This window comes from Eutrigla gurnardus (assembly GCF_963514095.1).
Source record: "Eutrigla gurnardus genome assembly, chromosome: 21".
NCBI lineage: Eukaryota > Metazoa > Chordata > Actinopteri > Perciformes > Triglidae > Eutrigla > Eutrigla gurnardus.
In genome coordinates, this window is record NC_139932.1 from 8,727,375 (window position 1) to 8,743,447 (window position 16,073).

Here is a 16,073-nt window from a genome sequence, read left to right on the forward strand (position 1 = left end):
TCACTCCCATTTTATTTTATTTTTTACAGGAATCTGTTGGAAGCTAATTAAAATAGTGAAAATTGTAATAACAATTATGCATATATAAGTGAAAATAAACTTTCATTGTAAATTGAAAAAAATCTGTGAAAATACTGCGATTAAAACATACAGTACTGTGCTGTAATATAGTCATTAAAACTACTATACCAATACTGTAAGAGAATAATAGCAAATAATATACAGTAGGGTTTTGCTCCTTCAGTTACAGGAAGTTGCCGTTGCTGTAGCTGCTGTTTTAATTCCACCGTTCTGACCGTTATCTGTCCTTTTGTCTGCAGGCGATGTCATCGTCTACATCAACGACGTGTGCGTCCTGGGCACCACCCACGCCGACGTCGTCAAACTCTTCCAGTCGGTGCCGATTGGCCAGAGCGTCACCCTGGTCCTGTGTCGTGGCTACCCTCTGCCCTACGACCCCGAGGAGGCCGCCAACACCAACAACAACACTGCCACCACCACCATCATCTCCCCGCTGGGCATCATGGAGCAGCGGCCCCTCATGGTGAACGGCAGGACGGGCTACGACAACTACCTGGACTATCTCTCCCGCACGGCTCGCTTCGTCACAGACCCGGGCCAGGACCCGGTCGGCGCCCAGCAGCAGCTGCTCACGCCTCACCCGGGCGACACCCACTTAGACGGCTCGCTCCCTCCCACCACGGGCACCACGCCTCCCGACAGCGTCTCCATGGCGTCGTCGGGGGCGAACCCGGGGGAACTGCTGACCGTGACCATGGTGAAGGGCGTGGAGGGTTTCGGCTTCACCATAGCGGACAGCGCTACAGGCCAGCGGGTCAAACAAGTGCTGGAGCCGCAGGGCTGCCCGGGCCTGGTGGAGGGGGACCTGATTGTGGAGATTAACAAGCAGAACGTGCAGGGATTGGTTCACACCCAGGTGGTGGAGCTTCTCAAGGAGTGTGCCGTGGGAGCTGAGGCCAGCCTGGTGGTTCAGAGAGGCGGAACAGGTAAGATCGATGGCTGCAGGCGGGGACGGAGGTGAGATCGCCGGGTCGACACGAGCCCTTGAATCTCTCTGTGTCGACTCCATATTTCCCTTCCGAGCTGCGTATCTGTTTATCCATCTATGTCACCTTTTTATGGTTGTGGCCAAGTGTGTGTGTGTGTGTGTGTGTGTGTGTGTGTGTGTGTGTGTGTGTGTGTGTGTGTGTGTGTGTGTGTGGTCGAATCCAAAGGCTGCAGGAAAGTATCTTTCTGTGCTGCAGTGCTGAACAATGGCTGGCTGACTCTCTTTCCTTTCCTTTACTGAAGTCGATGGCTCTCTGCTCGTTGATCCAAACAGCGTGGTCAAGTATAGTTGCATTGAGGTGCACAGCTTTTGCAGTTCTCGTCAAAGTCGCTTTAAGATGGGTTTTTTCTTCCATGCCTGTTTCTGATGTTTGACAAATGTCCCCCCTTTTTATGAGCCACGAATAAAACCGACAGAATTAAAGCCTGTCAATTGGAGCAGTTTCCCCACAAAATACTGGTGGACTGCAAATGGCTCCAAAGTGCTTTTCTACCCTGTGTTTTTCCAGAATGTGCGGCCCTCTGACAATCATAATTATGCACTGCACTCTGCGGTGAGTCACCCACAGGGTTGTGATTTGCAGAATCAACAGGTAGCCCGGTGTTTTTTCTGCTCTGTGTGCGTAGACATGTCTGTGTTGGTCCCTCAGAAAGGCTTCAGACGGCGTTCTTCTACCGCTGATGCCTTTGACATTGAAAGAAAAAGAGAAGTGGGAAAAAATGTCATCATTACGTCTTTCCTTTAAGTGTGGTTGAAATGAGTGAATGGGAGTTGTGTGTCAGCTGTGATCTGCTTACAAACCCAGCTCGCCTTCTTGTTGAATCCTGGAGGAGTTTCCTCTGCCAGCGATGACACAGCCAAAGCTCAGACATTGAAGATTAAAACGCTCGGCTTTAATTAAAATCGAGAAAGGGCAACAGCGGCTCTTCATCAAGTGTGCAGATAGGATCTTTCTCTGAAACCTTGTTGTTGAATGCTGCTGAATGATTCTCTTCTTGGAGTTTATCGGCCCTTGATTCATCCCGGCCTCCTCTTAGTGAAGACATGTGGACTTTAGCGCGCTCGCAGTCATTAGCAGTGCGACCTGGAAGCCAAGCCAACTGGATTGAGAAACCGATGCCGTTCTTGCTTTTGTGTTGAACCCAATTTGTAGTTTTCCCTCTTTGTCTTGCGTAATGTCACATACCAATCGTAATGCCAACCGCCTGGTGCCACAGACACCGCTGAGACTGGACCACAAAGGTCAGCAGCACCCTCTGAATAGATTTATTTTACATTTATTCCTTTATTAGGCTGCCCGTGTCTGTGCCGGCGAGCGGTGGCAACACACAGCGGGAGGAACAGAGTGAAGGAATAAGCTTGTCGCAGTGATAATATCATAACCCCAAAAAAAGGGAGAAAAGTACATATATTTCAGCCGGTAACTCTTAAATGTCATCTGCCAGCATACGAGCACTAATACACACATGGGACAGGTCAAAAGTTGTGTGCCACCACCTCAGAAATGTCCAATCTGTCAACACCCTCCCCACACACACAACCATGAAAACACACAGGCTCCCATCTGCGTGGAAAAGCGCTCCCGCCATCTGTCTGGGTTCTCCAGGAGGTCGAAACGAGCGCTCCCGTTGAAAAACGGCAGCGCGTTGGCCCGTGGAGAAAGTGGCAACCTTATTTACATGCTTTATTTCATCTCATTATCCCAAATGTGGATGTGGCTAAGCTCCACTACACAACAATGCGCCAGGGTGCAGTGACACATCTGTTTGTGTTGGTTTTCTGTGACTTGACGAGCTGCGGGTGAGAGGTGGGAAAGAAGTCCAACGCCATCAAAGTATTGAGAGTCCGTCTTTTGGGATTTAACCAGGAAACAATGAGCTCATTAGGATCAGACATTTCAGACCCTCCTGGGAGAAAACAGTCACAATAAAGTAAACCACGAAGCTGATGAGCTGTTTTTTTAGTCTGAAACTCTGGTGACTTTTACAGGCAGAAATGTGAGCAGTGGTTCCCAACAAAGGGGTCGAAGAGGAAACCAGTAGGTTACTTGATGATCGCCCACTTAGAAAAATGTTCACGTTTCACACTTTCCTTTTCATTTTTACATCTTTGAGCTTTTTCAAATGATCTGGGGACTGAAAATCATTTTTCAGTTTTCTACTCACACATTTATTATTACAGCCTGGAGCCACTGATGAGAGGTGTGTACTGCTGTAGCATCACTACTGAGTCTGGAAGTTTGGCTTGACTAGTTATTTCCAACATTTTAATGCCCAAAAACAATCTATTCATTTGAAGTAATTGATAATGAATAATTGTTTGCCTGTGTATCTCACTCCAAGTTACTAAGCGTGCAGCCTTGAATGTGTTTGTTTCCAGTGAAGGTTTATTTATCTCAGTCGATTGTTTCCTGATGTTTTGAAGTGAATCGTTTTTAGACTTTGGATATGTTGTCAGCTTACGTTTTGTTGTTATGTTGTTATGTTGTTATTTGTTGTCGAACCCTAAACGACCCTTTCACAATGACCACTCAGCATTGTGCGTTTCTACATGGGATACAAGGCTGGTATGAAATATATTCATGAACCATATTTTGTACAGAAATGTCATCATATCTTGTGTTTTGCAGAAACATTCAATGCCAATTTTTTCTTGTAACTGGGTTGCAAAAACAGCCCTTTTTTTGGCAACACAACGACTGCAGATTAAAGTGGGAACTGTGTCTCCCACGGCAACCTCTGCAAGGTTTGAGTTGCATCTGATTCCCTTTATACTCCCAACTTCCTCAGAAAAGCCAGCTTCGAACGTTTAGCCCCGCTATTACCTATATCATCATAAAACTGTCGCTATGCTGCTGGAATGATGTTCCGGCTCTTATCGCGCCTCATTTGGCCCACTCCTTTAGACCACTGGCCACTGGCCACACAGCCTAATTGAACTGGCTGTTAAGTGCTTGTATAGTACAGAGAGAGGCGATCAACTGATATGGGGACCGCCGCGCTCCCATCGCCAGCACGCTCCCAGACTTCCCAGACTTCCCAGTGACGGGCCGAGCACCGAGCTCATCACTACTAAAAACACCATCCAGAGCGCAGGATTGAACGAGCACCATGAGCCGAACACACGCACATAGTTAAGTAGAGGAGGGAGCTCCGGCATTTCACATCCTCGTAAACTCCCACGACCGCAATCCCAACAAAACCGTTATGGCAATTTTATGATGCCGTTGCTATGACGACACACTCCTAATGTCCAGCGTCGGAGATCACAAATGGCTGGCGAGGCGAGGAAGGTTGAGCCTCATCAATAATACAGATCTCCTGCCTTGGTTTCAGCTCTTTATCTGCACACGAACAAAAACACAGCGAGGGAGAAGTTGGGAAAGTGAGTCAGCTGTCTCTTCTTAGAAAGACAAAGGAGTAGAGGAAAAGGTAAGGGAGTACGGCTGCAGAGTGACTATTAAAAACGGAGAGAGCCGGCGCGCTAAAGTCTCTGTTCAGCCAAGCGTGTCTTGCTCCGCTTGATGTTGTCATGGACACAGCAAAGAGCCAGAGAGAGCAGCGGTGACTTATTACTGTAATGCAGAGAGGACATGGAGCTCTTTAAGCATCCGTAAATCACGGTCTGACACACAGGTAGCATCATTAATGAAAGAGACGGAGTTGTTCTTTTTCAGGAATCAGTCAACTAATGGATCAGCTGATTATTTCAGCACTCTTCACCAGAAACGTGGAGATTTAAGAGTTGTCATGTAAAGCTGCATCGGTCTGCTGCAGTTAGAGATGCTTTCATCACCAGACGGCTCGTCCAAACACCTGCTGTGGATTTTTTGATAATGGCTTCCCTTTTTGGGGGTTTTATTGATCCCTGAGGCACATGCACAAACGGGACCTACATGCATGTACTACTGGAGCGATTTGGGTGGGTTGCCTTGCTCATGTGCAACACAAACTGAGCCACCAGTTCCCAAACCAAAGTCCTCACACGCTTGCACCTGCAGCGGTGAGCAACTGAGAGGACCCGTTGAGTTACGCGATGGTGCATTCAAGCTCCATTAAGTAAATGTGAGTATCAGGATGTGTTCAGATGTAATCTTGTACAATTTTAATAAAAACAGTTAGTTGTTTGAAGGAGATGTTAATTAGATATTTTATGACCTGTTTAACTTTCTAACTCTAACATTAGCTCTTACAATATATAGTCAAAAATGCCAAGATTGATTTTTTAATCAAGGCAAATATTTCAACAAAAATACAGTCATTAATTCCTCGTAATTAGATTTTTATTGCAAATAAACACTTTATATGACTATAAAAAATGAAAAAAAAACGATAACATTTAGATGTATTCACACTTTGGGACGCGACTTGAAATTATTTTTCAGGTCGGTTCTAGGTTGTTGGTGAAAAAACGTTTTGTTGTTGTATATTTAAGATTATTAAAAGCTGGGCTTGTAGACCAGCTGCTATCACAAAACAAGCTATCAATCTGTATCGGCCTTGTATCTGTGGACATGCCTCATCAACGATCAGCAGTCAGCGTTATCAGTGTCTGAAAATGCTATTGGCGCATCTCTACCGTCCAAACACGGGGCCGCTAACGATCAATCCATCCAGCCAATTAAGCCCCATCACCTTGAAAAGCCCCCGCTTGTAATATAGTTATGATATTTAGCCATCCCTTAAATTTGACTCCTGAGTCGTTTTTGCCAAACAAATGGGCACTCTGTCTCTCATCACCAGTAATGATTGTGTGTGTGTGTGTGTGTGTGTGTGCCACCATATGTGTGTGTGTGTGTGTGGCAGACAGCCTCATTAGTGGCTATCCAGAACATTAACAGGCTTTGTCCTCATCGCCACACCAGCCGACACACGGGGCTGTAATTAGTGGCTGAGACTTTCAGCGTGTTCACGTGTACGCTCTCGCTCGTATAGCCTTTCTTCATTGTCCCCGGCTGCAGCCCGCCCACACACTCACACGGACCGCCGAGCCACATGGTTTGATGCGCGCAGGTTGTGGGGCACACCTACACACGGCGGCGGGGCGCACACTTTCCCTCGCCTTACTCGCACACATCCCACGGCAGCCGTCTGCACACAAGCCCCCCGCGCGCTCGCATGAACTCCCCTTTCTTCCACCATCACGGGGTAGGTTGTACATTCTGAACCAGCCGCTGCCCGGTTTGACCTCTCGCCTGAAAATCGGCCGTGAGCACAGGGATGACCAGAGGGCGCTCTGAGAAAACCCACAGACCTCCGATGAAGGCCTGCTTTGTGCGGAAAGAAAAAGGAGCAGGAGGGTTTGATTCACTGAGCCTCCTCCAACCTCCCAGGGAATCGGTGTGTAACTAGACAGTGATTCATCGGATGTGTGTGTGCGAGATAAAATAGTTGGAAACAAAAGAGAGGGAGAGAGAAAAAGGGAGGAGGCAGCGGGAGAGTGATGATTTCGGCTCCCTGCCAGAAGACCACAGACTGTCAGCCACGTTCACACTTACAGCTCTGTCCCCACCGAACCCGCCAGGGATCAATATCCCATCCGCTCGGTCCCGGGAAGACAGCCAAGGGGGCTTGTGCGTGATGGATGAGATTAGATCATAGCAGAAACTGAACGGGTTAAACAAACCTAATGGTGTTTAGCCTTATTCCCGTCAAAATGTGATCAGAGAAGCAAAAGTTAGTCTGTGGGAGGAGGAGGAGGAGGAACACTAACCTTGGTTGCCTCTGAAACAAATCAAGCACTTTATTTGAGATCGAACTGGATTGATTACGCGGTTTGTGTGATTAAATAAATGGTGCCGTTGTGAGCTTTAATATAATGCATATTAAACCGCGTACCCTTCAAATAATTTGTGAGCCACATGCAGGCTGAGGACGCCGGCGAACACGGAACAGGCGTTTGAATAGAAGTGGGTAGAATGTGTTTTCTGCTGGATGGTACGTGACGGCTGCCAGCCTCCCTCATGATATGGAGATACATATTCATAAAGGGCTGAAAGAGTCACACACACTGCCATGAATCGTAGTGTCGTCATAGTCTCATTTGGATTATTGAGGGGCTAATATTAGCCTCATTGAAATGAAAGAGATATGAGTTTCTCTATGGGTGAACAAATGTAGCCATTTGTAGTTGAATGGTTGAATGTGTGCCACATTGGGGAAAAAAAATTATGTATGATCCGTATCCCATTCATCATTAGCTGCCACGGCTGAGCTGCAGAGGTGAGACAGGTATTCACAGATACATAATCACACACTATGAATTTTGGGCATTTTGCTCTCTCATTATGGGGCACGAAAAAGCCAAATATTCTGGCCTCTTGCTCTCGCGTGCATCACAAATAGGGGTGAAGCTTACAGGAGGACTTGGCACCGTTTAGCTCCGAAAGCTAAGTGCGAGTTTGACACCACGGGGTTCATGTACAGTAGCTCTCTGCAGCCGAGCTGACAGGTCCGGTTAGCAGTCAGGCTGAGGGCCTTTCAGCACCACGGACAGCTCCTTCTCACTCCCCCTCTCTCTTTCACTCTCTCGCTCCTTCTCCACTTTTAGCCACGGGGCTCTCTGACGCCCGCGTCCAACTAAATGACTGGTACGCCTGAGTGAACAGCGACTCTACCCTGAGGAACACCTCGGTCCTCTCTGTCTGTCCAGTTCAGCTCAGGTTCCTCTTTTGCCTGCCTTCACACTGACTTAGATATTCTGGACAGGAAGCCGTTCATTGATTGACCATCTTTGAGCAGAAAAAGAAAAGCAGAGCTTGCTGTTCTTTGAGGTTTAGATAAGCTGTTGTATAAATCTAAATCTTATTTGACTTATCTTTCACTGAGAGAAGCTGACAGCCTGAAACAACATCGCTGAATGTCTTTGTGTCGCTTTTTCTCCCGTGTTGTCGCCATTCCACCGGCGGCTCAGCGAGACCAATGTTTTCACTGAGTGATTGGAGTCTCGCCAGGCCAAACGCTGCGGAGGCTGGCGCATAATTCCAGCAGTCACCCCATAATTTGATCCCGCCATTTGCATACGCTTGTATCGTCCCAGAAAAAGGGAGAGCATGGCAGCACTTGAAAGACAGGAAGGAGAGAAATCGATTCAGGAAGACGGAATGTGCACCTCATTTTCGCTGCACGCTCCTGTGGGTTCCACTGTAGGAACGGCGGCAGCATATGTTTCATTACTCCGTGTGCGTCACGTACCGATGTCAGCTGCTCGTGTTGCGCTTTGTGCTGATTGTTTTCTTTCATCATCCACGACACAGTTTCTGGCTGTCGTGCTTGAACAGCGTTGTAAACAGTGCAGGAATGTGGCTTAGCTTTTTTGAAAGGTCGAAGCCGAATGAATGGGGAAAGTCAAAGTGGAACGTGTGCCCTTTACCGCTCCAAACTGAAATCACTTTATTGTGAGGTGCATCCTGGATCTACAGTACTTACGTGAAAGCGTTCTGCGTTCTCTTCAGATCGATGAGAGGTCCGCAAACAGAACACGAATCCTAATTGGAGACGATTTGTGTTGAAACTTTCAGCTAAAAATAGATTTTTTAGAAGTTTATTTTGTTGCTCACAGGAAAACGGAAAACATTCTTTAAAGTGTGTTATGTATGGATCATATTATTACTTTTTTTCTTTGATTATTGTTGCTGTTTTGGTTGAGTCCCACCGCTCTCATTAGTGATGTCACTTGAGTCAATGTGTATGAAAGATGAAAAGATTACAGTTACCGGTAAACACAAGTGATCATACCAAACTTCTGAAGCCTGCTGCTCGTCTCTGCTTGAGGCTATGTTAGCCGCTGCTAGCAGAACAAACCCACATCGCCATAGCAACTGTTGCCCGTTGAGTTGCATCATGGCTAGCGTCGGGTCCAGGTTTTGACGAGGAAGGAGAATGTGTGTTGGAACAGGAGCGGCCTATTCTTTTAAACTCCCAGTGAAGCGGGTGTTAGAGCGTCTTCACGTATTTCCCAGTTAAACAGACGATGTGAGTGGTGTATGTTGATATAAATATATTGTTAAATAGGATAAATAATATTAAATTACCTAAAATCCCAATACAAAACATTAGCACCTGATAAAAATATATATTTTTTCCATTAGTGGGTCAAATTCATCAGTTCAGCATCAGTCCATCTCATACTGTGTCTTCATGCTCCTCAGCTGTGCCTCGTCTTCATATCTCATCCTTCACAATAAGCCATGCTCCAGATATTTATTTACCTCCTTCTGTTTTTTTCTTTGCTTTTATCCGGTTGAGTCAGTTATGCTTTTCTTTTGTCCTTCCTGCCGCTCACAAACACTTCACACACGTCACATTCCTATTTTCATTTGGTTCATCTGTAATTCTGTCGATGTTCATTTTTATTGTCCCCATAAAACCCCATGGAATTGGCTTTCACGGCTGAAATTAAACGTCTCATCTCATGTTCTGTTCCTCCCATCTTTTTCAGTCTAAAGCATTTTTTTGTTTTGTTTTGTTCTCTCAACATTGCAGGTCACTATTCACCCTGGAAGACGCCTAAGCAGGTAACACGCACCAGCCTTCAAAACCCCCATTGCTGCTTTTTAATCATTAATATTCAGTCGATTTTCCCCGTACCAATGGCTGCCGTGTGCATACTGTGTGTCCTAATCAGATCGATTTCAGTCTTTTCAATCCCTCCCTCGCCGTACTAACTCTGCTGATGATTCATGACGTGTCTGTGGCTTCCACAACAGCTAGGCCTTGATATTCAGCGCTTCTTTATTGCCATAGGACAAGAAAAGGTCAAATTGTCTGCTCATAACAACGCTTGTCTCTCGATCCTGCGAGTCGGAGCTAATTCATCGCCAGAATGGTGCCGTCAGGGTTATCCACACTCGGGGCGTTTGAATTATGCTGCTAACTCTCTGTTCTAACCGATGCACTCATCCCTCGTTTATCTCATTTTCATATCAGTTTAGCCAGTCTTTTATTACTATTCTTCACCTGGACATTTACTTCTCACCTTTCCTTTATTTCTATTTATCAGACTAAGCAAAAGCCCGCGTGTGAGCCTCTCTTGGTGCAAAACACTCCATCGTGATATCAGCCGCTAAAAACTCAATCACCCAAACACCCTATTGGATCAGATTCACTTTGTCTTCCTGTGTGTTTGTCACACTCGCTCGCCTGCAACGCCAGCGCTCCCGCCCGTCTTTCTTTGTTTCTCTTTGTGCGACTGTGTGTGTAATCCATTTCATGCCTGGACGTCCCGCTCATGTTGTCCTCCTTCCGGATCACGACATTACAACGCAGGTTAACCTCCGTCGCGCAGCTTTTAAGAGAATTCTCCCCGTCGCTCGTCATTTCTGCTCCCTCTCGATTGAATCGGTCTCGTCCGTTTCCCCTCAGAATAATTGTAATGCCGTAGTGCCGAGGAAAAAGCTTTTAATGTCACAAAGTAGCAGCCCTTCTCTCTCTCTCTCTGTCTTGTCTGTTCACATCTCTCGCTCTCTTTAACCCTCCAGTGTTCATTTCTCAGCTGCTGAACCCCCCGGAGTTCACACACCGGGGCTCACTCTCAGTTTAATTGGGTATGATTTGTTACAAGAAGTCTTCTGCAGCTCTGAGAAGGAAATTTAGATGAATTTGACTAATAAGGGAACGTAGAATCGCCTAATTGTCATATCGACCTACAGTTGAGCTCAGCCTGCAGCTCCCCAGAAAAAAAGTTTAGTTTGCAAATGAGCTCATCGAGATTTGTCCGTCAAACGGAGGCAACGCCGTACCGAGCGGCTGCTTCACGTTGGGTCAGGTGCTTTTATTCAATAATGGCGTCTTATAACGGGGACCTGATTGCCGTGTCCTCCATCCATCTGACCAGATAATAGCCAGATTATAGCGCGCTCGCTTCGACGGTCTCGAGCAGAGAAGAAGAGACAGAGATAAAGTGAGAGGGAGATCGGGGTGCAGTAGTCTAATCCCAGCCTTAACGAGGTCTCAGCAGCCGGCTCCACGCAGACGTGCCTCACATTGAACCACAAAGAGTGGAAACACTTTTGACAAGTTTTTTTTTTCTTCAGGCTGATATTTACTCTCTGCGTATCTTGAACCAGATGCCCCCGTAAATCTCAGCATGAAAGCGTGCCATACGCAGCCCGTCTCGCCGTCTCCGTTTCAAAAGGCCCGTCGCTCCCTCCAGATCCGTCTGTCAGGCGTTGACATGTCAACGTGTCATCCCGGCTATCTGCTTAGTGTCGTGTTGTGACTCAAGCGGCCTGACGTTTCCGACGCTCGCTGACTGACTGGTGTTGTCAAAGCTGTCAGTGTCACCTCCAACACGCCGCAGCACATTTCCAAACGTGTTTCTGGAGGAAACTTTGTGTAAATTGGGTATAAAGTGCAACGTGCTACCTTATAAAAACAGGTGAGCCAACGCACCGGCCAATAGGATCATTTAAAAAAGTTCCCCTCGGATATACGGCTATATTTATGCTCCTCTCATTCTTCTGTTTTTTCCTCTCTACACACACACACATGGCAAATAGCATCTGGATTTGTTTTTGCTTGTTTCAACTACTAACCTCACTGACTGTCTGGCTTTCCGTCTGTCGAGCTTCATTTGATCGTTCTCTAAACCCCTCCCCCAAATGGAGATTGTCCAATGATAGCTTGGCAACACTAAATAGAGATGCTAAGTCACGCCCCTTCACCGTGGGACGTTATTTAGTTAAAAATATGTACGGTAGCTAAAGGCAAGACACTAATAACTTTTTGACGGAGCATTATTTTTAAAAGCAAGTTAATAGCTAGTGTAAACTTAATTTAGCTTGTATCACGGTATTTCCTGTATGTGGACCTATAGGTAGCTAACGTTAGTGGGGAAGGCAACTCCAGCCAAACATGCGTTACAGCATCATGTTATCATTGATTCATTTAACGTTACTCACCCTCAAAACTGATTTTTTCTCGTAGAAATTAAGTAACTTCTTTATCAACCGTTTAAATCTACTAAAATACAGTGTGTTGCTCATCCAAATAAGTTACTTCTATAATACCATCCAAGGATTATGTTAAAATGAATCAAATTTTTAGTTATGAGTAATACTGTTCTGTAAAAATAGGGCTAGCTATTTCTAACCATCTTCTATGGATCATCGTGAGGATGTTGATGTTGTATTGCATGTCGTGTATATTTAAGGTCCTTTAACAGGCTATTTCTAAAACAAATCCAATATAAACAGATGAGCTAATTTATAGTTGTAGCATAATCTTACTAAAATCAGCTAGGAAGAGTTGTCTGTTGACAACATGCTATTAACAAACACCGTTTGAAAAAAAAAATACACGTTGCACATTTTGATTGATAAATCCGTCTCATCATAACAGTCGAACAGAAGGCTTGACAGGAATGGTAACAGTAACAAACAGTGGTGGGGTTTAGCGAACGCTCAAAAGTCATGAAAGCGAACTCTGCTAAAGTTGTTAGCGTTGTCAAGGTTACCAGGCTGAAATCGACTGTCACGAGTGGTTGGTCGTGGAATTTTGACCCCTCATGCCGCTGCTGTGCTTTGCAGGTGCTGGAGCAGTGGGAGTCCCTGCAGGGCCAGAGCAGCCCTGCTCAGACCAGCCTGTCAGCCCCCGTTATCCCCCACAACGCCCCCTTCCCAACACACCATCTTCACAGGGCCTCGGTCCCAGACTCTGCCTCCGAGGCCTTGGCCCTGGCTAAACCAGACCCCTATGACCTTTATGAGAAGTCCAGGGCTATCTATGAGAGTAGGCGTAAGTACCCGAGCTGAAACCGCAGGTGTAGCATTGTGACAAACACTCATGTCTGGCACTGACGACACATGGACTGCTATTGGAAGGTGGAGTAGCGACCGTTCATTTCTCTTTCTTTCACACAGATTCTTTGTTGTTTCACGTTTGAAGCTTTTTCACATGAGCTGACCTTTCAATCAAACTGAAACATCTGTTCAGCCCAAATACCTCAGCTTCACATCACTCAGATATATTCCTGTATTTGCCTCTGTAGCTAATGACTCATATTATCTCATTTGCTCTTCTGCCCACAAAAGCCAACACAGATAGAAACAAAGCCCACCATCAGCCCAGTCTTCTTACCGACCGGAAGGATGTAAACATCCAGACACCGACCTGCTGCTGGCTCACATCGTAAACAGAGATGTGTTCATAAATAAACATGCAGCAGCTGATTCTTTTTTAGGACATAATGCGTTGCTGCCAGTATTATGACCATCTTTCCCTTGTAAAGTCAGCGGATGTTATGATATCATCAGGATGCATCATAAAAACCCTGCTGCCTGTGTGAATTTAAGGCAGCTGAACCTAGTATATATGCTTTTTTCTTATGGGTGCATGTGTGTCCAGGGCTGTAGCAAATACTTAAAAGCATCTTCTTTCGATTTTCCATTCTTTATTTAAGTTAATTTAATGTATTTAGCTGTTTCTAAATAGTATTTATTTAACACAATAGTCTAAATGTTATAACACTGTTTCAAAAAATTCACAGAAAAATAATGTCATCAGACTCCTCAGTGTTAGATACAGCCTTAAAGTTGTCAAATTTGAGTCCAAAATAGTGAAATTTGCTGATTAAAAGCTTTTAATTAGGGCTGTCTTCAACCAAAGAAATTCTTGGTTGAAAAACACATTTGTGGACTAATGGATTAGTTGTTTTAATTGAGGTTCAAAGAATCACACAAAAGCACCACTTTCAACCTGGTGTGCTTCTAAGAAAAAGCATTTAAAAAATGACTAATTTTCCAAAGACATCTTCGTGGACTAAGATCAAAACAAGGATTAGTCCACTAAGAGGGGGCAGCCTTATTTTTAATTTCAATTATCGGAGTAATTCACAGAGACTAGAAAGTGAGGTTTTGATCTCAGCGTCCTCAATGGAAGCTGATGTCCTGTGTATGTGTGTCTGCTGCTCTTCAGGAGTTAATGGCAGCTTAAACATGATTAAACAATATGAATGCAGTCCTTTGTTTTTTTATCAGTACGAGCGGAACTTTCTTGGAAGTTACTATTGTTTTCTCTGCCGTGGCCATGACTGACATGGAAATAGTAGAAGTTTTCAAAGGCCGGACTGCTGTTCATTCTCCTGTTATTGTGTACGACGTGGCTGTCAGAAAGTCTCCTTATCAAACCTCCTCTCCTCGGCTCTCCCTCCTCCTCGGCCGAGGACTCAGTGATCAGTGTAACGCTCGCTGTTGTCTTCCTTTCACTGGAGTTCAGGGTTCGGGTCTGGCGAGGCTCAGCAGGGAATAGGCGAACACAGATTTTAGGAATGCTCCATTTGTCCATCTCGCTGGTGTGGGTGAAGCAGGGTGTGACCTTTTCTTTTGGCAGCATCACAACCTCGGGCGACTGGACTCCCGGTGAAGCGCTGTGATGTTGGTTCATTTGAATTTTAATAGATCAGGTCAGGATTTTCACACAGCCTCTAATTTTAGAGGCTGATAGTTTCAGGGATTTTCAGTGGATCTACTTTCTACTGAAGAAATAGTCCCTGTTAAAACTGAGTGTTTTGGAGGGCTAGATAGACGAGGTAAGCTGTAATAAATAATTGTTTTTCTTTTGGGTGAACCAAGCATTTACATGTTACTTCATGGAGGAAGGCCGGTTAGAGATCTGGCTGCAGCATCGAGTCCCATCAACCCTGTTTAATGCAGAGATTGAAGAACACACTTTGTTACTGTCTCCGGGGATGTTATTCAGAAAGCATCTTAGGACATGAGCAGAAAACGATCCAAATAGAGGATGACACAAATAAGATAAATTGGTCAATCTTACGATCTATATCATGTTTTTAATCAAACATTTTGGCAAAAGCGTGATGTTTTTTCCTATTTTTTCCTAATTTGCGTGTGGTCTTAAGGTGTGTAATTCACCAATTGACTGTGTGTTTGCCTCTGATTGAATAATGTAATGACTTTGTGTATATGTGGACCAGCTGGGGTGTCTGACCTTATATCAGCAGCTTAAGTCGGACAAAAACATTGCCAATAAACAGTCATGCAGAAACAGGACGAGACATCCTTAAACAAAGAGAAAAAACATCTTAAAATCCTCTGAAATTCAGACCCGCTATGAAAGGAACCTTGAGGTGAGATTATTTTGTCAATATATTTTCAAAAGGAAAAGACGACTTCTGACTGCAAAAAGGCATGGTTCCAATTTATTTGCAATGGTTATTTTTTGTCCTGCAAACCAATCCAGCCAACCGGAGCATTGTATTTGGTTTCCACGGGAACGGCTGCGTCACTCATCTCGTCTGTAGTCATGGTTTTCTCTCTCCCTGCTCCCTGCTGAGTCTCAGCGGAGCGCTCCGTGTGATTAAAACAGTAACAATCGGAATCAATTTTTTCATTCCCAGCCGCTCGTCTGCGGTCGGGTTCATTTTTGCAGATCACGGCGTTGTGCGGAGCTCCTGATTGCAGATCAGTGCTTTGCGTCTCACCTCGCGCTGTAAATAAGAGATGGCTATATTACACGCTGTAAGCACTTCCTGACTTATATGGATGATGCTGAAGTTTGCCGGTGACATTATTGCTGAGGTAGGGCCTTTTCTGCCTTGTTCTGGCCTTTATGGGAGAATGTGTTTGCTGCTGTGCTGTCTGTCTCTGTGTGCATTTGTATGAACAATAGTTGTGCGTTAGTTGTGATTTATGGGTGCTTCCTGCGTCTCTTTCCTAGAACCTGGCCAACCAAGGACAGTTTTTCCTGTGGACTCTTCAGGTAAAAACCTCATCTCTGCAGGGAGGCTGTTAAAAAGCCGACCGCTCGTCACCTGGAAACAGTATCTTAATGGTGTCTCTGTTTGTGGTTGCTGCAGGAGCCGATTACCAGGACATGGAGGTGCACCTGCGCCGGCAGAAGTCCGGCTTCGGTTTCCGGGTGCTGGGCGGGGACGAGGCGGGGCAGCCTGTGAGTCCGGAGACGCGTGAGAAGGCTCGTATGGTGATGGGCGTGGAACCCTGTCATTTTCTCCTCTCTAACCCACTGCACACACACTGTGTAGACCT

General features: G+C 45.5%; 2 protein-coding genes across 12 annotated transcripts in view; one reads left to right on the forward strand and one right to left on the reverse strand.

Moving 5' to 3' along the window:
• magi2a (membrane associated guanylate kinase, WW and PDZ domain containing 2a) overlaps positions 1-16,073 on the forward strand; it is a 180,908-nt gene that overhangs the window by 147,095 nt on the left and 17,740 nt on the right. For 8 of the 11 annotated variants that reach the window (XR_014599174.1, XM_084039026.1, XM_084039017.1 and 5 more), the window contains 5 exons: positions 321-1,007; positions 9,553-9,584; positions 12,597-12,804; positions 15,745-15,786; positions 15,884-15,999. Coding sequence is in view for 10 of the 11 variants with exons in the window: in XM_084039026.1 (XP_083895152.1) it covers positions 321-1,007; positions 9,553-9,584; positions 12,597-12,804; positions 15,745-15,786; positions 15,884-15,999 (1,085 nt within the window). In the remaining variant the exon portion in view is untranslated. The remainder of the gene's footprint in view (positions 1-320; positions 1,008-9,552; positions 9,585-12,596; positions 12,805-15,744; positions 15,787-15,883; positions 16,000-16,073) is intronic. The other 3 variants (XM_084039021.1, XM_084039018.1, XM_084039024.1) reach the window with 1 other exon arrangement.
• Positions 1-16,073, reverse strand: part of lhfpl3 (LHFPL tetraspan subfamily member 3) — a 244,381-nt gene that overhangs the window by 69,054 nt on the left and 159,254 nt on the right. The gene's annotated exons all lie outside the window — the stretch shown is intronic.